This window comes from Muscardinus avellanarius (assembly GCF_963383645.1).
Source record: "Muscardinus avellanarius genome assembly, chromosome: 10".
Taxonomy (NCBI): Eukaryota; Metazoa; Chordata; class Mammalia; order Rodentia; family Gliridae; genus Muscardinus; species Muscardinus avellanarius.
Window position 1 is genome coordinate 112,661,328 of NC_137796.1, and position 20,981 is coordinate 112,682,308.

General features: G+C 58.3%; 1 protein-coding gene across 1 annotated transcript; it reads right to left on the reverse strand.

Moving 5' to 3' along the window:
* Positions 1–8,584: 8,584 nt before the first annotated feature.
* On the reverse strand, positions 8,585–20,656 carry UBE2I (ubiquitin conjugating enzyme E2 I; the record flags this gene model as incomplete). Its single annotated transcript, XM_080704471.1, has 6 exons — positions 8,585–8,648; positions 13,359–13,438; positions 13,541–13,650; positions 19,501–19,573; positions 20,400–20,483; positions 20,591–20,656. 6 exons carry the CDS (start codon positions 20,654–20,656, stop codon positions 8,585–8,587), a joined length of 477 nt encoding a protein of 158 aa, XP_080560597.1.
* Positions 20,657–20,981: the final 325 nt, after the last annotated feature.

Genomic DNA, 20,981 nt, shown 5'->3' on the forward strand with positions numbered 1-20,981 from the left:
GGGGTGCTGTTCTGCTCCCCTGGTCTCAGGGCAACTAAGGTGTGGGGCTAAGGAGCCCACCCAAGGCCACGGAGCCAGCAGGTGGCGGCCTGGGAGTCGCTGGGGTTTCCTGAGGCTGGGGACCAGCTGCCCCCAGCCCATTGCTAGGACAGATCCAGGAGCAGGATCTGAGCAGCGGTGGCCATGAAAGGAGGCTCATCCTGATGCTCAGAACCCCTCGGTCCCCTGGCGATGCTGGGCTGCCCAGCTGGGCAGCTGCTGCCCAGCAGCCAGGCTCCAGAGCCACCTGCCAGCCAGGCTCCTCATGGCAGCTGCCGCAGCCTGTGCACTCTGCTCAGTGCACGTGTGGAGACCAGGGCAGGGGCCGGCGAGGCCCTGCCCACCCCGTGCAGGGCAAGCCAGGTGTAGGACCCCTCTTTCTCGCCCCACCTAGCCAGACGTGGCTCCACCCCTGCTCACGGTCTGCTCTGCCCAGGCTGGGGCCACCGGGCCAGCACCCCCACACTGGTGGGGTGGGCAGAGTCAGGGCCAGCAGGGAGGTTTTGTTGCCCCGACTCCGGCTGGGCTGGACCTCATCTAGTGACCGACTGTTCCCTGGCTGCAACGTCTTGGCACTAGCCTATTTCAGTCCAGGGCTGGAGCGATTTACCCAGACAGGATTCGAACCCGAGACTCTCAAGCCGAGCGCCCCCCATTTGGGTCCAAGTATTGAGGCAGTGTGGAGGTGGCTGAGCAGGGAGCTGCAAAGGCCTCCCTGGGCTGGGGCTGGGGTGAGGGTGCATGCTCCTCAGGGGCCTGGGGTCCCTGGGGACCGGGGCGGGCTTGCTGGTCTGTGTAGGGGAGCAGGATGTGGCCACAGGCTGACTCTCCAGGACCCCTCCCTCTCCGTGTTTCCCCTCTACCCCAGCCCCCAAGTCCTTGTGGACTCCACGGGCTCCAGGGTCCCCCCACCCAGTGGCTTCCCACGCAGTCGCCCCGCACAGTGTGACGGTGTCCAAGTGTAGCTCACCTGGTGTGCCCTACAAGAGCTGCTCTGGGGGCAGCCTCCCCTAAGCTGGGGAGGGGCAGGAATCCGCACTTAACCAGGGTTCGTGGGGTGGGGGTCTTAGAGCTTCCCTAAGCCTGAGACCTGTGGAATGGGGGTGCCCGTGGAAGCCGGAAGACCAGACGGCCCATTGTCCCCAGAGCCCCTTACCTGTTTTACTCACCTGTCTCTGCTGAGACCCCTCCCTCCCTCCCTCGGAGATCCGAGGGGAGGGGAGGCTGGTTTGGTGTATATTTTTGCCCCTGACCCTCAGAACCTCCCTGCCCCGGCCGTGAAACTTAAACCCGGGGTGGGGGGGATGCCGCCTCCACTGGAAGGGATTTCGGGGGCGTTGGGAGGGGTCTCCAGGCCTGGCGAAGGGAGGGAGGGAGGGGTCATGGCGCTCCCCGCGGGTTTGGGGCCGCCGGGTTCCCGGGAGGATGGCGTCTCCGGGGTCCTCGACGCCGCCCCCATCTGTGGCGTCCCCTGGGGAGGGGGCTGCGTCGTCGAAGCCCTGTCGCCCGGCGCAGGGACAGCGCGACAGGGGTCTCCGGCGCCGCACGCCCCTGGCAGGAGGATGCGGCGCCGCCCCCTCTTCGTGCGCTCCGCAGTGCGGACCCCGGGGCCGCGCGATCCGGGGGGAGGGCCCGGGGAGGGGGCGGCGGGAGCGAGCCGGCCGCGGCCCCGCCGTGCCCAGCAGCGCGGCCTCAGTTTCCCCAGGGCCAGGGCGCCTTCTGGCCCTTGCGGTCGCCCCCAGCTCGGAGGCGGCCCCGGGCCAGGGCGCGGGAGCCCGAGGGGTCGGCGTCCGTCTGTCCGGCCGCAGCGGGCCCGGGCCGAGCCCCGACGGCGGCCCGACGGCACTCACCGTGGCCCGGCGCGGGTCCTGCGGGCGCCGCTCCCCGGCCTGGGACGCAGAGTGACCGCGGCCGCTCGCCGCGCGCCGGAGACAGCACTGCGGGCGGGGGGCGGGGCGGGGCCGCTGCCCGCCTCCGGCCCCGCCCACCGCCGCAGGCCCCGCCCACTGCCCCCGCCAGGGGCGGCGCGGCCCTGAGACCCACAGGTGGGTGCGGAGAGGAGCGAGCGGGCTGCGGCCGCGCCTGGACCCCGCGTGGCCGCGCTGCCCTGCTCCCGGCCGGCCGGCGGGGTGCCCTCCCGGGGCCCCGGGGAGCCAAGGGAACCCAAACCCAAAGGACGCGCCGGCGGCAGGCGCAGGCAGGCTTCCCTGGGGAGGCCGCGCGGCCATCTCCAAAGCCCTCCCGACCACGCACCGCGGGCCTGACCACTCTTCAGAACCGAAGGCCACAGTCCTTTGTCCAGTCTGGACAGTCCGCCGGACCCCCACCGGCGTTCTTCCCTGCCCAGCCCCTGGCCCTTTGTGGTCCCCATCGCAGTTCTCAAATTTTAGGGCACCATGGCCCTTGGAGCGCCGTGAAAGCCGACCACTGAGCCAGGCTGCTGGCGGTGCCTTAATTCCAGTACTGGGCTGGCTGAGACAGGAGGATGGCGGGTGCAAGAACCACCTCTGAGCCGGGCGTGGTGGCACACTTGTAATCCTGGTACTTGGGAGGCTGAGACAGGAGGATCACAGGTTCACGGCCGGCCTCAGCTACTAAGTGAGGCCCTCGAGACTTAGAGCCTGTTTCAAAGAATAGAAAATAGGGCTGGGGATGTAGCCTGGAGGCAGAATAGCCCCTGGCTCAATCCTCAGTATGTGCAAAAACTAAAACAAATAAAACCCAACAATGTAGTGAGACTTTCAGTAACTAGTGAGACCCTGTTTCAAAAATAAAACAAAAAGCCTGGCGGTGTCCAGGGCATACCCAGAGAGCCGCACAGAGGTTCTTAGGCTCCTTGGAAGGGCACAGCAGGCCCCTGGGCCCAGGCCTGACCTTGGCAGAATACTGGTGGACACCCTGCAGCGGGGATGCGTCTGAGACTTGGAGAAGTTCTTAGCCCAAAGGGCCTGCCCCTAACAGCTGGCCTCCAGCATTGCAAAGAGCAGAGAGGCAGGGCTGGAGCCGGTGCAGCTCAGGCCCACAGGCAGGGCTGGCCCAGAGGAGCGGAGGGAAGGCTGAACTGGCCTTCCCGTCCTGGGCAAGCCCAGGGAGGATGTGGGTTAGGGTTGGTTCTCCCCTCTCCCCAGGGTGCTGCCACCTGCTTAGACTTGCGGGTTCTGTACCTCTCTGCCGGGGGACAGGAGACGACAGGGATGTCAAGGTGGGTCTCCTGCAGGACATTCAGCCCCTGCCTGCCTCCATCCTGAGCCAGCCTTGGGGGCCAATGGGGCGTAGAGGGGAGAGCTGAGTCAGTGTGTCAGCGAGCAGTGGAGGGGCCTGCGCCCCAGCCCGGCTCTCTTTCTGCAGGGGACAGAGTTGGTAGCTGAGCTCCCAGGATCTGGAGCCAGTGCCCCCACCCCTGTGGGCTTGCGTCAGGTTCTGCCAACCTGTTGGAACAAACACTGCCTGGTTGCCATGGTGATCATAATGGCTTTGGGGTGGAAGGATGAGACTGCAGCTGCTGTAAACAGGAAGTGGGGGGGCACTGCCCGGCTGCCAGGGAAGGGCCAGCTCAGCCCACCCCGGGCTCCGGCCTTGGGGCTGGGGGGGCCCTCAGAAGACTCTCACCATTTTCTTTATAGGTAGGAAACTGAGGTCCAGGCCTGGGAAAGGGCTGGTCTGAGGCCACACAGCAAAAGCCACAGACCTCAGTTTCCCCAGAATAAGATTATCCCCAGAGCCGGGTGTGGCAGCTCATGTTTGTAATCCCAGTACTTGGGAGGCTGAGACAGGAGGATCACAGGTTCAAAGCCAGCCTCAGCTCTGTAATCCCAGCATTCTGGAAGCTGAGACCGGTGGACAGCCTCAGCTACTTAGTGAGGCCCTCTGCAACTCAGTGAGACCCGGTTTCAAAATAAAGAATAAAAATTAGGGCGGGAGGTGTAGCTCAGAGGTCGAATGCCCCTGGGTTCCATCCCCAGACCCGCAAAAATAAATGAATAAATAAACAAATAAATAAATGGAATAAAAAATAGGGGTGAGGGTATAGCTCGGTGGTAGAATGCTCCTGGGTTTCATCCCCAGTACCATAAAAACAACCAACCAGGCATGGTGGCGCAGGCTTGTCATCCCAGCATTTAGGAGGATGAGACAGGAGGATCTGGCTTCAGGGACCGCCTCAGCTACTTAGTGAGGCCCTTTGCAACTTAGTGAGACCCTGTTTCAAAATAAGTAATAAAAGTCGGGCATGGTGGCGCACGCTTGTAATCCCCGCGCTTGGGAGGTGGAGACAGGAGGATCGCGCAGGTTCAAAGCCAGCCTCGCTGGCTTAAGAGACCCTGTTTCCAAATAAAAATATAAAAATAGGTCTGGGAATGCAGCCCGGAGGTAGAAGGATTTCCGGGAACCCCAGTACCACCAAAAGAAAATAAAAATAAATAATAATAAATTAAAAAATAATAATAATAAATAGGGCTGAGTGCGTAGCTCAGAGGTAGAATGCCCCAGTAGGAAAAAAAAAGTAGAAGCCTGGCTGTGTGCACCCTCAGGACTGGAAAGGCTTTGGCAGGCAGGGGTCCTGGTTTTTCACAGGTGAAGGCCAGTCAGTCACAGTGCCGCCGCCCTCTGCTGGGATCCTTTAGAATTGCAGGTGCAGCTCTCAGCCAAGCTGCTCCCAGGGACCCTCCCCTCCGAGGCAGGGACAGGGAGGGCCGGTCACTGAGGGCTCCTGGGGCTATAATACCCCAGGACTGCAGAAGAGGTGGCTGGGAGTGGCCTGCCTGAGATGCTGGCTCCTGGACTGGGTCACCTGGGTCCACACAGGAAGCTCAGTGAGACCCTGCTGGCAGCACTGAGCAGGTAGAGTTGGCGCCCGTATTGGTGTCACTGTGGCTTTGTGGTTTATGGGGGGCTCGTGTGAGGACAGAGAAGTAGGTCCTGAACAGGGCTCTACAAAGCACCAAAAAGTCCACAATGGGACACAGTGTCCACTTTGGGTGTCCTGACAGCCCCTGGTGTCTACCTTTGGGTGTCCTGAGAGCTCTGGCGTGGGTGGGGCAGGGTGCCAGGCCCTGTTCACAGCAAGAGAGCCCATTCCTGCGCTCATTCCCTGTCTGGCGGCCCACGGAGGCAGAGGATGAGGGCATCTGGAGGAGACAGAGCAAGACAGGAAAGACAGAGCAAGACAGGACTGGAGGTGCCTTCACCCTGAATCTGGACCCAATTCCTTTCTCCAAGGGTGGAAATCTATCGCCGCCTCCTCCTCCTCCTCCTCCTCCTCCTTGCGGTACTGGGGATGGAACCCAGGGGCATGGTACCTCTGAGTTGCACCCCAGCCCTATTTTTTAGTCTTTTTATTTTTATTTTATTTTATTTTATTTTATGGTCTGGGGATGGAACCCAGAGGAGGTATTCGACCTCCGAGCTACACCCCCTGCCCAATTTTTTTCTTTTGAAACAGGGTCTCACTGAGTTGCAGAGGGCCTCACTAAGTAGCCGAGGCTGTCCACAAACCGCGATCCTCGGGTCTCAGACTCCAGAATGCTGGGATTACAAGTGTGCGCCACCACGCCTGGCTTTTTTTTTGATACAGGGTCTCACTGAGTTGCAAAGGGCCTTTCTAAGTAGCTGAACCTTGATTCTCTGGTCTCCGCTTCCTGAATGCTGGGATTACCACGCCCAGCTGGCTCCTCCTCCTTTTTTCTTATTTTTTCTTCATGGTGCTAAGGATTGAACCCAGGCACATGCTACCTCTGAGCTACACCCCCAGCCCTATTTTTATTTACTTATTTTATTTTTTTACTTTTTTGTGGTACTGGGGATAGTACCCAGGAGCTTTCTACCTCCAGGCTACACTCCCAGACCTATTTTTTAATATTTTATTTGGAAACAGGGTCTCACTAAATTGCTGAGAGCCTACATAGCTGAGGCTGGCTTCGAACCTGTGCGATCCTCCTGCTTCAGCCCCCCAATTACTGCGATTACAAGTGTGAGCTACCACGCCTGGCTCCCTATTTTTGTTTTATTTGGAAACAGGGTCTCACTAAGTTGCGGAGGGCCTAAGTTGCTGAGGCTGGCTGCAAACTTGCAATCCTCCTGTCTCAGCCTCCCAAGTACGGGGATTACAGGCATGCACCACCACGCCTGGCTTGTCCTACAGTTTCCTTGTGCTATTTGTCTTTCCCCAAGAGCTCAGATGTGACCACCTTTGGGCAAATGTGAGTCTTTGGGTCAAGCCAGGAGGCAGGCAGGAGGCACAGGCCGCTGGCTCTAGGCCTTTACGGAACCCTGCAGTCCAAAGCTAGGCCTTTCTCTCTGGCTCTGGTGGCTTCCTGGGAGGGATCAGAAGCACCTGGCAGAAGACTCCAGAGGGGTCTTATGTGCTGGCCCTACAGAATGCTCCCAGCTCTGGCCAGTATCAAGGCAGCCAGCAGGTCCCCAAACCCAGAACTCCTTGGGCCCCCCTGCTGTAGCTGGCTCAGACTGGTTCCAGCAGGCTCGGATCAGTTCTGGGTCCTTCACCCTGACTCGTAGTCATGGCAACCCCCAGCCCACGGTCCTATCAGCAGATCCAGGATGCCAGGTGAGAAGGCCTGAGGCTGATAAGGGTGCCCAGGTAGCCAGAGGCTGCCTCTGCAGGGCACAGCACAAGAACTCAGCCAGGCTATGGCCAGACAGCGTGGACGGTGAGGAGCCCGGGGCTGGCTTTGCACAGCCACCCGCAGGGGCAAGGTAGGGGCGAGAGCCCTGTGCAGCGGCCAGGTCTCCAGGCCTCTCCACAGCAGCCCGTCTAAGAGCAGGAGAGACGGAGGGCCAGGCCCACTCTGCTTGGGGCAGCCTCCAGGCCAAGGCTAGATCTCTGCCACCAGGACACCCAGGAGCCGTCAGGGTGGAGACGGCACTCTCCAGGCACTTGGCTGCCTGTGGGTGCTGCGTCCCCCTCCCTGGGGCCCGCCCCAGGCAGCGGTGAAAAAGCCCCAAACTCAGGGTTCCAAAGGGGGAACCCCGCTACAGCCGGCCAGGGGGTGCAGGGGAGTGGGGAGATGTGGTTCCACCTTGGCTGGAGCCACTGAGTCTGCTGGTGAGAGCCTGAGGCAATGGGGAGCCCCTGGGCAGAGCCCCGGGCCTGGGCAGGCTCCCACCACAGCCCAGGAAAGTGGGGACGGGCAGGAAAAGACACAAGCTGAGGGCCACTTTGTGGAAATGTTTTAATTCAAATTCTTAGATACAGTGGTTAATCTGTTACCCACAATTCCTTACTAATACGAGGCCTCATGCTGGGAACAACCTCCTCCCTCACAGTAAACACAGAATCATCAATTTCATGTTCTCATGTTACAAGATTCACATCTTTGTTAAGCCGAGGACCGTGTACAAAAGGGACATTTCATTTCTGGAGTCACTACAATTTGCTAGAAACATCAATTATTTTAGAATACTTTTAACTATAAAATATATTTCCATATGTTACCATATACATGTGTAACCATTACTAAGTGTAATCAGTCGTTACAAAATATGACATTCTGGGAGCAGGCAACAAATGTCCAACCCCACGGAATCCCCAGGTGAGGCCCTCTGCAACATGGACTCCACCGAGAGCCGCCGCCTGAGACGAGCCAGCAAGGCACTGGGACCGCGCCGGGAGCCGCCGTCCAGCTCGCGGAGGAGCCCTGGCTCTCGGGGCGCTGCTCAGCCGGCCTCAGGAGCGACGGGGACCGCACTCACTGGCAGCCCAGGGGTCCCCCAGCATGGCCGCACCGGCGGCTCCACCTCGCGCAGGAGCGTGCGTGCCCACGGCACCCCAGGCGCCCCGTGCCGGGCCGGGTGCCCTCGCGGAGCTGGAGCGGGCCGCCTGGATGGCGGGCAGATGCTGGCGCCGCAGCAGGGCTTGCCGGGCCCGGGCCGGTGTCCTCCCTGGGCGCCGCGGCGGCACGGAGCAGCTTCTGGCCTGCACCTCCCAGGGCCGGGCGCCGCTGCCCAGAGCGCGACACACGTCTGTACAGTCCTATTTACAAAGCAGGACCAGAGGGCCGCGGGGGCTCCCCGCGCCGCTCCTCACACCTTAATGACCATAACGCAACGAAACCTTTATATAAACAGTTTATTTACTCTAAACAGCAACACAGACAAAACGCCATATAAACACAAAGGAAGTGATGCAGGAGACACTGGCCGCCGGGGCGGCTCGAGCGGGCGGGCGGCGGGCGGGTTTGTACAGCCGGCGGCGGCCATGAAGCTGCGGTGCGAAGCGTGCCTGTGTCCAGAGTGGAACCAGCTCCGAGGGCTTGCCCAGTATAAAAGTTGATAATTTTACAGCAGTTGAAATACTGACATCAATATTAAAATAAAAGCAAGTTTTACGTAACAATCAAAAAATACAAAAGATCGAAGGAAGAGACCCTGTGTGAAAACGGGGCAACTCAGCGAGTGGAGAATGGTGCCAGTGGCGGAGATGGAGGCCGCCGCCCTCCCGCCTGGTGACTGCGCGCAACGAGACTTGCAAAAGGTGTAAACAAGTTCTTGCCAGACCAACCCCTTCCTTTCTGTGGTGCGCGGCCGCTGCTTATGAGGGCGCAAACTTCTTGGCTTGTGCTCGAACCCTTTTCTCATACTCCACTCTGTTTTGGCTGAGGTCAAAAGAGAAAAGACAGGTTAGAAGGGTCACAGCTGCCGGGCGCGGCGGCCACGCTGCTGACGCCCGTGGGCTTGAGGACAGCCTCAGCGGCGTAGCGAGGCTCTCAGCATCTAGTGAGACTGTTTCAAAACAAAAACAAAAAAGGGCTGGGGTAAGCCGGGCGTGGTGACGCACGCTTGTAGTCCCAGCATTCGGGAGGCTGAGGCCGGAGGATCGCGGTTCGCAGACAGCCTCAGCTACTTAGTGAGGCCCTCTGCAACTCAGTGAGACCCGGTTTCAAAATAAAAGAATAAAAAATAGGGCAGGAGCTGTAGCTAGGAGGTCAAATGCCCTCCATCCCAGACCTGCAAAAAAAAAAAAAAAAAAAAAAAAAAAAAAAAAAAAAAAGGGGGGGGGCCTGGGTAAGCCTTGAAGGTCAAAGGCCCCTGGGTGCAACCCACAGCAGCAAAGCAAAGCAGAAGGTGGCCATGGCCACGAGGGGAGGAGGTTGGGGCACCCTCTGCAGGGAGACTCCACGGCCCCCAACCCCACCACGCAGAGCGCGGGCCCCAGGCTGCGAGCAGGGCCGGGCCAAGGAGGCCAGCGGCCTGACCAACAGTTTCTGTGCCAAATTCAGTCTTTTTTTTTTTTTTTTTTTTTGCGGGTCTGGGGATTGCACCCAGAGGCATTTGACCTCCGAGTACATCCCCTGCCCTATTTTTTATTCTTTATTTTGAAACAGGGTCTCAGTAAGTAGCTGAGAACCTCGATCCTCGGGTCTCGGCTTCCTGAATGCTGGGATTACAAGCGTGCGCCACCATGCCTGGCTTCTTTTTGTTTTCTTCTAATATAAATTTATTTTGCGGTTCTAGGGACCGAACCCAGGGCCATTCTACCTCAGAGCTACACCCCAGCCCGATTTTCATCCTTTCTTCATTGTTGTGTGGTACTGGGGTTTCTGGAAGCCCTTCTACCTCTGGGCTACACTCACAGACCTACTTTATATTTTTATTTGGAGACAGGGTCCGAACCTGCGCGATCCTCCTGTCTCCGCCTCCCAAGCGCCAGGATTACAAGCGTGCGCCACCACGCCCGGCTCATTCTTTATTTTGAAATGGGGTCTCACTGAGTTGCAAGGAGCCTCACCAAGTAGCTGAGGCTCAAACCGTGATCCTCCAGTCTCAGCCTCCCAAATGCTGGGATTACAAATATGTGCCACCATTCCCAGCCACTGTACTCTTAAAAAACAAAACAAAACAAGCATTCGGGAGGCTGAGACCGGAGGATCGTGGTTCGCGGACAGCCTCAGCTGCTTAGTGAGGCCCTTCGCAACTCAGTGAGACCCTGTTTCAAAATAAAGAATAAAAAATAGGGCAGAGGATGTAGCTCAGAGGTCGAATGCCCCTGGGTTCCATCCCCAGACCCACAAAAAAATAAAGTAAAATAAGAAAAAAAAGACTGGCCGGGCGTGGTGGCGCACGCTTGTAATCCCAGCACTTGGGAGGCTGACGTGGAGGACCTAGGCTTGTGGCCAGCCTCAGCTACTTCGGGAGGCCCTATGCTACTCGGTGAGATAAAGTATAAAATAGGGCTGGGGGTGTGGCCTGGAGGTAGAAGGCCCCTGGGTCCCACCCCAGTACCACCAAACCAACAACAAGAGCACAGTGGCCAGGCTGGGTGGCACATACCTGGCCACCTAGTACTTGGGAGGCTGAGAAAGGAGGATCGCAGGTTCAAGACTGGCCTCGGCAACTCAGGAAGACTCTCAGAACCCGGTGAAACCGTTTCCACAAACAAACAAACACAAGCCCCAGGGGCTGGCGCGCGCCCTGGAGGCAGAATGGCCCTGGCGCAATCCTGGCACAAGGGCGCAGCGCTCCAAGGCGTGGCCGGCCTGAGCAGGCGGCAGCGGAGGTCGCCACACTGGTGCTGAACCTGCGTGGACACCGGCTGGCTCACGCGCTACGCTGCGAAGCTCTGGGCTCGCGGCCCTCCTGCCCTGGCCCCCAAGGCGCTGACGAGTCCTCAGCCTCAACCAGATGCAGTAGTGCATGCTCCCAATCCCAGGACCTGGGAGGCCGAAACAGAGGATCCCAGATTTGAGGCCAGCCTCAACAACTGAGCCAGACCCCGAGCAACTTGGCAAAAGCCTGTTTCAAGATAAAAAATAAAATAGGAGCCGGGCGTGGTGGCGCATGCTTGTAATCCCAGCATTCAGGAGGCTGAGATCGGAGGATTATGGTTTGAGGGGAACCTCAGCCACTTAGCGAGGCCCTCTGCAACTCAGTGAGACCAGGTTTCAAAATAAAGACTAAACAGTAGGGCAGGGGGTATAGCTTTGAGGCAGAATACCCTGGGTTCCATCCCCAGACCCCCCCCAAAAAAAAGGGACAGGGGTGCGGCTGGAAAGTAGAATGGCGAGTTCAATCCCCAGTACAGAAAGAAAAAAAAAAAAAAAGAGAGAGAGAGAGGGGGGGGGGGGAAGAGCCAAGCGTGGTGGCGCACGCTTGTAATCCCAGCACTTGGGAGGCCGAGGCAGGAGGATCGCGCAGGTTTGAAGCCTGTCAGCAACGTAGAGACCCTGTTTCCAAATAAACTATAAAATAGGTCTGGGAGTATAGCCTGGAGGTAGAAGGCCCCTGGGTTTCACCCCCAGAACCACCAAAACAAACAAAAAATGGACGGTTGGCAGAGATCAAGCAGTGCAGGTGAAAAGAGGCGCAGCAGGCTGGCGCAGCGACCTGGGCGAGCCCACCAGCTGTGGAGGCCGCTCAGGAGGGACGAGCGGAGGCCACCCGGGCGGCAGCCATGCGCCCAGAGCAGCCGCCGCACGAGGTGAGGCGAGGGCCACAGGACGCGGGCGGCCAGGGATCCACACACCAGCTGAGCCGCGCGGCCAGGACCGGATCCGCGGCGGCTTCTGTTCAGGCGCAGCGCAGGCTTCAAGTCCCAGAACTTGGAGGCCGAGACCAGAGGGTAGCAGGTTTGAGAAACCAAAAGGGCTGGGAGTGTAGCTGGGAGGCAGACTGTCTCTGGTTCAATCCCCAGCACACACACACAAAGGTGGATGCCAGCCAGGCGGTGGGCACACTCGTAAGCCCCGCGCTTGGGGGGCGGAGACAGGAGGAGCGCGCAGGTTCGAAGCCAGCCGTGCTGGCTTAGGAGACCCTGTTTCCAAATAAATATAAAATAGGTCTGGGAGTGTAGCCCGGACGTAGGCGGCCTTCCAGGAACCCCAGTACCACCAAAAAAAAAAAAAAAAAGGTGGATGCTGGCCCATGCTGGCACCTTCCAGGGGGCACTGTGGGCCTTGGAAGGAGGCCTCCAGCCGACCAGGCCACTGGGCCAGCTGGGGACAGTGCTCTATCCCCTTGGGGAGGGCTTGGGGGAGAAGGGGCGTGTGCCCAGCCAGTGGGGCTGTGGAGAACCCTGGTGAGGGCCAGGCCCTGGAGTGGCCACTGCTCAGGACACCCCACAGGGCCGGACCGTTAGCCTTCCGCCTCCGTTACGCTGCTCCCGTGCTCTGCGCCCCCACTCCAGCTCTGCTTTTTTAATTTTCATGTTTTGTGGGTCTGGGGATAGAACCTAGAGGCACTTGGCCTCTGAGCTACACCCTCTGGCCTATTTTTACTTTGAAACACGGTCTCACTGAGTTGCAGTTCTAGGGACCGAACTAAGTAGCTGAGGCTGCTGTGAACCACGATCCTCCCGTCTCAGCCTCCTGAGTGCTGGGATTACAAGAGTGCCTACCACGCCCAGCTCCTATTTTATTCTTTATTTAAAAACAGGACCTCACCAAGTTGCAGAGGGCCTAGGTAGCTGAGGCTGGCTGTGAACCTGCGATCCTCCTATCTCAGTCTCCCAAGTACTGGGATTAGATGCACGTACTACCACGTCCCACCTTTTTTTCTTTTTGAAACTGGGGATGAAACCCAGAGGCACCGCACCTGAGCACAGGCAGGCATGCATCACCGCTCTGGGCTCTGGTTTACCTCGTCCTTTTTTTGAGCACTAGGAATTTTACCTCCAAGCCACAGCCCCACTCCAACTTTATTTTTTTGCGGTACTAGAGATGGAACCCAGGGGCATTCTACCTCCGAGCTACACCCTCAGCCTTATTATTTTTTTATTCTGTATTTCTGATACAGGGTCTCACTGAGTTGCAAGGACCTCACAAAGTAGCTGAGGCTGTCCAAGAACCGTGATCCTCCTGTCTCAGCCTCCCAAATGCTGGGATTACATGCATGTACCACCAGGCCCGGCTCCTACTTTACTCTGAAACAGGGCCCAAGTTGCTGAGACTGGCTTCCAGTCTGCGACCCTCCCGCCTAGCCTCCCGTCCCGGCAGATGGCACCTGGCTTCAAGGCTGCGACCCTCCCACCTGGCCTTCCGCCACGGCAGGTGACACCTGGCTTCCAGCTTGCGACCCTCCCGCCCGGCCTCCCGCCACGGCAGGTGGCACCTGGCTTCCAGCCTGCGACCCTCCCGCCCGGCCTCCCGCCACGGCAGATGGCACCTGGCTTCAAGGCTGCGACCCTCCCGCCCGGCCTCCCGTTACGGCAGTGGCACCTGGCTTCCAGCCTGCGACCCTCCCGCCACGGCAGGTGGCACCACAGCCAACGCAGTCCTTGCTCACTGCAGGGCGCTGGCCACAGCTGCCTCGCCCGTCAAGGCCCTCTGCCAGGCAGCCTGCACCACATCTCCAGGGCGGCTGGTACTAACCAGTAAATCGTGTAGGCCTCTGCTTGAGCTGGGTCTTGGATATTTGGTTCATTTAGAAGTTCCTGTATTCCTAGTAAGATCTGCGTGAGACAAAAAGGACAGAGAGAGGACGGTGAGCCAGGCGCCCTGCAGTGGCCGGGCGCGGGCGGGCGGGCAGGCGGGCGGGCGCGCGGCAGCCGTACCTGTTTGATTGTGATGGCTGGCCTCCAGTCCTTGTCCTCCTCCAGGATGGACAGGCACACTGTCCCCGAAGGGTACACGTTCGGGTGGAACAGTGGTGGCTCGAATTTACCTGGATGATGGGGAAGGGTGATGCTTTCCGGAGGCAGCACTGTCCTCACACACGCCACCCTCCCCTTGGGCTTTCAAGGAAGAAAGCTCAGGAGGAAGCAGGCAAGGGCTGGGGCGGAGGGCGGAGCACACGAGGGCGGCCCAGAGGCAGAGCAGGCCTCGTGCTGAGGGCCTCCGCACAGCGCCCGGTGGGACCCTACGTCCCAGCTGCACCCCAGCCCTCTCTACCCAGGCAGCGGGGCGGAGCCCAGAGCCATTGCACCTTTTGACTTTTGTTCTGAAGCAGGGTGGGCTGCTGAGAACCTCCCTGAGCTGCTGCGCCTGATGCTCCTGTCTCAACCTCCCAAGTACTAGGATTGCAGTTTTGCACCACCAGGTCCGGCCTATTTCTTATTGGAAAATAAGATGTCACGAGGTTGCCTAGAGCCTTGCTAAGTTGCCGAGTCTGGCTCTGAACACGAGATCCTCCATCTCAGCCTCCCAAGTCCTGAGGTAACAGGTGTGCACGCGCAGCCCGGCTCACGGTCCCTCTTTACAGAAGTCGCCCACAAGCAGCGCCGCTCCGAGGCCACTTCACAGCTGACACTTCAGTACAGGCCTCCCGTCTCCTCTTTCACAGTCAACGCCTCCCTTTTCTCTTTTTTTTGCGGGTCTGGGAATGGAACCCAGGGGCATTTGACAGCCAGGCTATACCCCCTGCCCTATTTTTTGTTCTTTAGTTTGAAGCAGGGCCTCACTGAGTTGCGGCAGGCCTCACTAAGCAGCTGAGGCTGTCCGAGAACCACGATGCTCATCCCAGCCTTCCGATGCTGGGATGACAGGCGTGCCGCCCACCACACCCAGCTCCTCTTTACTCTCAAACATGATTTAGCCGGGCGTGGTGGCGCACGCTTGTCATCCCCGCGCTTGGGAGGCAGAGACAGGAGGATCGCGCAGGTTCGAAGCCAGCCGTGCACGCTGGCTTAGGAGACCCTGTTTCCAAATAAAAATGTAAAAATAGGTCTGGGAGTGTAGCCCGAAGGTAGAAGGGCTTCCAGGAACCCCAGTACCACCACCACCAACAACAAAAAAACATGATTTAACTGCACCCAGAGAAGGACAAGGCTCGTGCAGCCCGATAAATTAGCAGGAAACAAATACCCAGCCCTGCACCAGGAAACTCCCGCTACACCGCCCTCCCAAGCCCCACACCTGCCGCCTCCCTGCCCGCCTGTGTGCCCAGCACAGATGCCCGCCCTCGCAGGCTCGGGCACAGCATGGCAGGCCCGGCCGTGGCTGCCACCTCTTCTGTCTACTTAGTCCTGGGGACCAAGCCCACAGGCACTCTTCTACATTTGACCTACCCAACCAACTTTAAAAATAAAAAATAATAATTTTGGTTTGATAACAGTCTTATTTCCTGAAGCTGTCCTTGCACCCGTGATCCTGTCTCAGCCTATCAGATGATAGCCACGCACCACCATGCACAGCTTGTTGTTTTTTTTTGTGTGTGGTACTGGGATTAAATCTTTGAGCTATACCTCCAGGCTTATTTTTTATTTTAAATTTTATTTTTTAATATTATGTTTTAATTAATTAATTAATTAATTATTTTGGTGGTACTGGGGGTGGAACCCAGAGGCTTTCTACCTCCGGGCTATACTCCCAGACCTATTTTATATTTTATTTGGAAACAGGGTCTCACTAAGTTGCTGAGAGCCTCACTAAGTAGCTGAGGCTGGCTTCGAACCTGTCTCCACCTCTCAAGAGCAGGGATTACAAGAGTGCACCACCACGCCCAGCTTTTATTTATTTTTTATTTTTGAAACAGGTTCTTGCCAAATTGCTGAGGCTGGCTGTGAACCTACACTCCTCCTGCCTCACTCCCGGAGCAGCAAGATTACAGACATGCGATACCACACCCAGCACACTTGCCTGTTGTTTTCTTTTGGTGGTACTAGGGACTGAATCCAGGGGCATTCTACCTCTGAGTTACAACCCTGGCCCTATTCTTTATTTTGAAACAAGGTCTCACTGAGTTGCAAAGGGCCTAAGTAGCTGAGGCTGTCCTCGAATCATGATCCTCTGGTCTCCACCTCCCCAACGCTAGGATTATAAGCATACACCACCATGCATGGCTCTTGTTGTTGCTTTAAATAATAAATTATCAAGGGGGGTGGCAGCGCACGCTTGTAATCTCATCATTTAGGAGGCTGAGACAGGAGGATCGCTGTTTGAGGCCAGCCTCAGCTACTTAGTGAGGCCCTCTGCAACTCGGTGAGACCCTGTTTCAAAATAAAGAATAAAAAACAGGGCTGGGGGTGTAGCTTCAAGGTAGAATGCCTCTGGGTTCCATCCCTGCTACCACAAAAAAAAAAAAAAAAAAAAAGTGACTAGGGTTGTAATTTAAATCCTATTAAACTTTCAATCAGCTGGGCATGGTGGCCTACACTTGCAATCTCGGCGTTTGGGAGGCGGAGACAGGAGGAGTGCACAAGTTTGAAGCCAGCCTCAGCTGTTTAGTGAGGCTCTTAGCAGCTTAGCGAGACCGTTTCCAAATAAAGTAAAAAATAGGTCTGGGAGTGTAGCCCAGAGGTAGAAAAGCCCCTGGGTTCCACCCTCAGTACCACAAAGACAAAAACCAACCAGGGCTGGGGACTGAACCCAGAGCGTCTCGGGTGCGAGGCATGCAAATGCTCTACCATGATACGCTCCGACCTCCCGAGCAGCGGGCTGGCCCAGGCCTGGGATCCTCGTCTCGACCTCCAAGTTCACAAGCGTGAGCCACCACACCGGCCTTTTATTTTTATTTCGAAGCAGTTTCACCTGCTCCGCTCACTGGTGCTCTGTGATGCAGAGGCCTTACCCCCGGGCCGCACAGCTGGCCAATCCCGTCCCACCTGGGCTTCCTCTTCACTATCTTTTTTTTGGTGGTACTGGGGTTCCTGAAAACCCTTCTACCTCCGGACTACACTCCCAGATCTATTTTATAGTTTTATTTGGAAACAGGGTCTCTTAAGTCAGCACGGCTGGCTTCGAACCTGCGCGATCCTCCTGTCTCCGCCTCCCAAACGCGGGGCTTACAAGCGTGTGCCACCGTGCCCAGCCCCACTATCTTTTAATTGTACTTTTTGTGCCAATCATCGGCACTCTGTGCCTTCCTCTGTCTTCGTTTTGGTTTGTGGGCCTGGGGATTGAACCCAGGGGCATTCTACCAGTGAGCCACATCCCAGCCCTATTTAATATTTTATTTTGAAACAGGGTCTAAATTGTGAAGGGCCTAAGTTATTGAGGCTGTCACTGAACCTGTGACCCTGTCTCAGCCTCCCAAATACTGGGATTAAAAGTGTGAGCCACCACACCCAGCTTAAATTTTACTTTAAAACAGGGGGTTGCTAACTTGCTGAGGCTGGTCTGGGCCCTTGACCCTTTCCTGTCTCAGCCTCCCGTCCTGGGACCACAGGCATGGCCACCAGGGCCGGCTCCCTGGGCGCTCCTGGCTGCGCAGAGAGCACCCGTTCCTCACCCACCACACTCGTGGCCTCGTCTTTAGAAGAAGGCGACTCTCTTCTCTCCCTGGCCTGGCCCTCCACACGTGACCGCCCCAGGTGGCCTTCGGGGCCATCCACTCCGCTCGGGGGGCTGCTGTCTCCAGAGCCCCCGGCCTGCGTCCTGTGAGGCCTGGTACCTGCCAAGTGGCTCTGAGCCTCAGCCTGGGGCTCAGCCGCGCCGCTGTGAAGCGCATATTCCCAACACTGTGCCCCGGTCCACTGCAGCAGAGCTCACCTACTATCCGGGCTGTCCCGGGTTTCTTCCAGAAATACCCTCTCATCTCCAGCGGAGGGGCGGAGCCCCGACCGTTCCTGGGCCTCACTCCAGGCACTGACGCCATGACTAGTGGTTTCCCTTCGACACTTTGGTGACCTGCGACCCCTACAAGCCAAGTTCTGCCCGTGACCTTCTCCGCCACCGGCTCTTCCTCCCCCACTGCTAGGTGACTCCACCTCGTGCCATTTGCTCGGGACTCCAGCATGGCTTCAAATGGAAGCAGCCACAGTGGCTGCATGTGCTCACTCTTAGGTCTCTCCCTCTTAATTAATGGGCAGGACAGGCAGACGTCAAACAGCCAAAGCAACGTAAGGCAGCGGAGTCTCCTCCCGGCAGCTCCGGTAATGGGTAAGTTTCGTCACAAGGCTTATAACAGCAGGACACTTACTCTTTCTTCTTTTTTGGTAGTACTACTGGGGATGGAACCCAGGGGCATTCTACCTCTGAGCGACACCCCCCAGCCCCGTTCTTTATTCTGTATTTGAAACAGGGCCTCACTAAGTAGCTGAGGCTGGCCAGGAACCTGTGATCCTGTCTCAGCCTCCCAAGTACTGGGATTACAGAGGGTAGCACCACACCCGGCTAGAAAGTTCTTGTTGACTTCTGACCCAGCGGAGCGAATGTGCACCTCCGAGGCGGCGCTGTGCTCAGCGCAGGACGCTGTCCTGACTGACTGCCGGCCACGCTGGTGTCTGGCCACTGGCGCGGAGGCACAAGGGTACCCCTTCCCAAGCTTTTTTCTTGGTGTACTAGGGCTTGAAACCAGGGACATTCTACCTCTGAGCTATATACCACCAAGCCCTATTTTAGTTTCTTTTAAAACAGGTTTTCACAAAGTTGCTGAGGCTGGCCGTGACCCCGTCTCAGCCCCCCAGTGCTGGGCTTACAAGCGTGGCCACCACGCCTGGCTCCTTCCCAAGTCTTGCTAAACTGCACTGAGACCACCTCACAGTAGCCCGCACTTAACACACAGGCCCCATGCTGCAGATGACAGAACGCAGCCACGAGCTGCGGACCGCGAGCGACAGTGGCGCGCAGCGGCAGACGGGTGGGATGAGAGCTTGTCCCGTCTTTTTGGTACCGGGAATTGGGCCCAAAAGCATTCTACGTCTGAGCTACACCCAGCCCACATCCCTGTAGTTTTGAAACAAGGCCTCCCTGGGTTGCTGATATTCTTGTGTTGCTAAGACTGCACTGCTGAGGCTGTCCTCGAAGAACCTGTGACCCTCCGTCTCAGCCTCCCAAGTAATGGGATTACAGGTGTGCCACCACTCTTAGCTCTATTTTGAAACAGTATCTTGCTAAGTGGCTGAGGCTGGCCTTGAACTTACGATCCTCCCATCTCGGCCTCCTAGGCACTGGGATACAGGTGTGCGCCACCAAACCCTGCTGTGTTCTCTTTTCTTCCCTCACTGTGTTGGGGATTGAATGCCAAGTACTCCTCCTACCACTGGTCTACACCCCAGCCCTTAAGGTGAGATTCTGAACCTGGGCGTCTGCGTGACTGCCCTCCAGAGCTGCAGTACCCACAGACACCAAGTGCAGGTCCTCAAAGCCAATGCCACGAGGGCTAGGAATGCTGGCCTGGACCTTGAAATACTCCCAGTGGTCAGCTGGGACTGGCGACCAAGCCGGCTGTGCTCCCCTCCCACCTGGGGCTGAACGCAGACCCCGACCCCCGGCACCTAGGATCAAGGCCGACCTGCCCAAGCAGCCTCCGTGCCCACACCCAATACTATGGGCACAGGGCAGGGCGCCACACAAGCAAGGCTCCGACAGCCCAAGACCTTTTTTTTTTGCAGGTCTGGGGTTGGAAACCAGAGGCATTTGACCTCCGAGCTATACCCCCTGCCCAATTTTTCATTCTTTATTTTGAAACAGGGTCTCACTGAGTTGCAGAGGGCCTCACTAAGTAACTGAGGCTGGCTGCGGACCACGATCCTCTGGTCTCAGCCTCCCAAATGCTGGGATTGCAAGCGTGCGCCACCACTCCCGGCTCCCAAGACTCTTCAAAACGACTGCAGGCCTCTCTGCAGAAACTTACATTTCGGTGGTGAAGACGGATAATCATCTTTGAAAAGCATCCGCAGCTTGAACAAGCCTCCTTCCCATGGAGTCTGTGGGGAAGCGAACCGCGGTTAGACTTGCTCTCACCCGCTGCAGGCTAGGACGGGCCGGGGCCCAGGCACCAGTCCCAGCCGCCACCCGGCCCACACAACCAACGGCACGGAGGCTCTGGAGAGGATAGGCAGGGCACCGAGGGCCCTCACGGGCTGCCCAAGGGCAAAGCCTGGCGTGCACAGCCAGGCCTGGCACCTGGTCCCCATGCCACCTGAGCCACCGCTTCAGATCCCTGCCGAGACTGCTGCTGCACAAACAAGACAGTCCCCACCTGTGGAAGGGGTGCCGCGGTGCACCTCCCACCCTGAGTGGGGAGGACTTGATCGGCAGAGGCTGGGGCTCGTCACACCCCTTGGCTTGGCAGCCGTGCTCACAATGGACCACAATGCACCCTGCTTAGGAGAAGACTCCACCCCGAGGGAGGCGGTCAGAAGGTACACAGCTGAGAGGGCGACCCTGCGGGTGTGAGCCCCAGCACAACCAGACACTGGGCGCGAGAGCGGGTGTGGACCTCACACTCGGATCCGCGTGTGCTGACAGCGGGCTCAGTCTGCTCAGGCAAGCAGAGGTAGCAGGAGGCGCCTGGAGCCTGGGCTGGGCACCTTGTAAGGTGGCCAGCTCACCTGCCACTGGGGTTACAAGCAGCCCACACGCTGGGGAACAGGTAGCGCCCAGCACCTGGACTGTCGCCAGAAGCTCCTCTCTATGCACACTGGCTGGGTGTCCCCACCTGCTGCCCATCCACTGCGCCCCTCGCGACTGCTGGGGTGTGACCCCCACCAGCTGCGGCCCACTCCAGCCTGGCCGGGCAGTGGCTCTTACCCCCTTCTTGCCCGGGATGGCGCACTCCCAGTTCATCAGGTTCATCGTGCCGTCGGGGTTCTTGGTGGGGACGGCCACAAAGCCCTGGGGAAAACAGCCAACTCAGAGCCAGCTCGCCTGCACACCCCGCCCAGCAGCCAGGGCCCACAAGCAGGGCCAGGCCCTCCACAGGGAGGCGGAGCCCTCCTTACAAACGGGTGGTCCTTCCTCCAAGCCTTCCTCTCCTGGGCCAGTCTGCTGAGGGCGATCCCCGACATATTCACAGTCCCTGGAACAGATGGGCGCGGGACGCCGTTAGCAAGGGCAGATCGCAGGCCTCGCCTCAGTGCCCTGGCCAGGCTCAGCAGGCTCTTCCCGAGAAGCAGAAACGGTCGGCCCCCTTAGCAAGCTGCCCTGGTCTCGCCTGGCACTGCACCCTCCCTGGCCACCTCCAGGAGGGCACCATGGCCGAGCCCCTCCCCGTGTCTCTGCAGCGTGAAGACGGGACGGAGACAGCTGCCTGGGGGTTCAGGGAGCACCGGGGACAGCACACCCGCCCCCTCTCCTGCCCTGTTCCTCCATCAGGCTCCAGGCAAGGGAGAG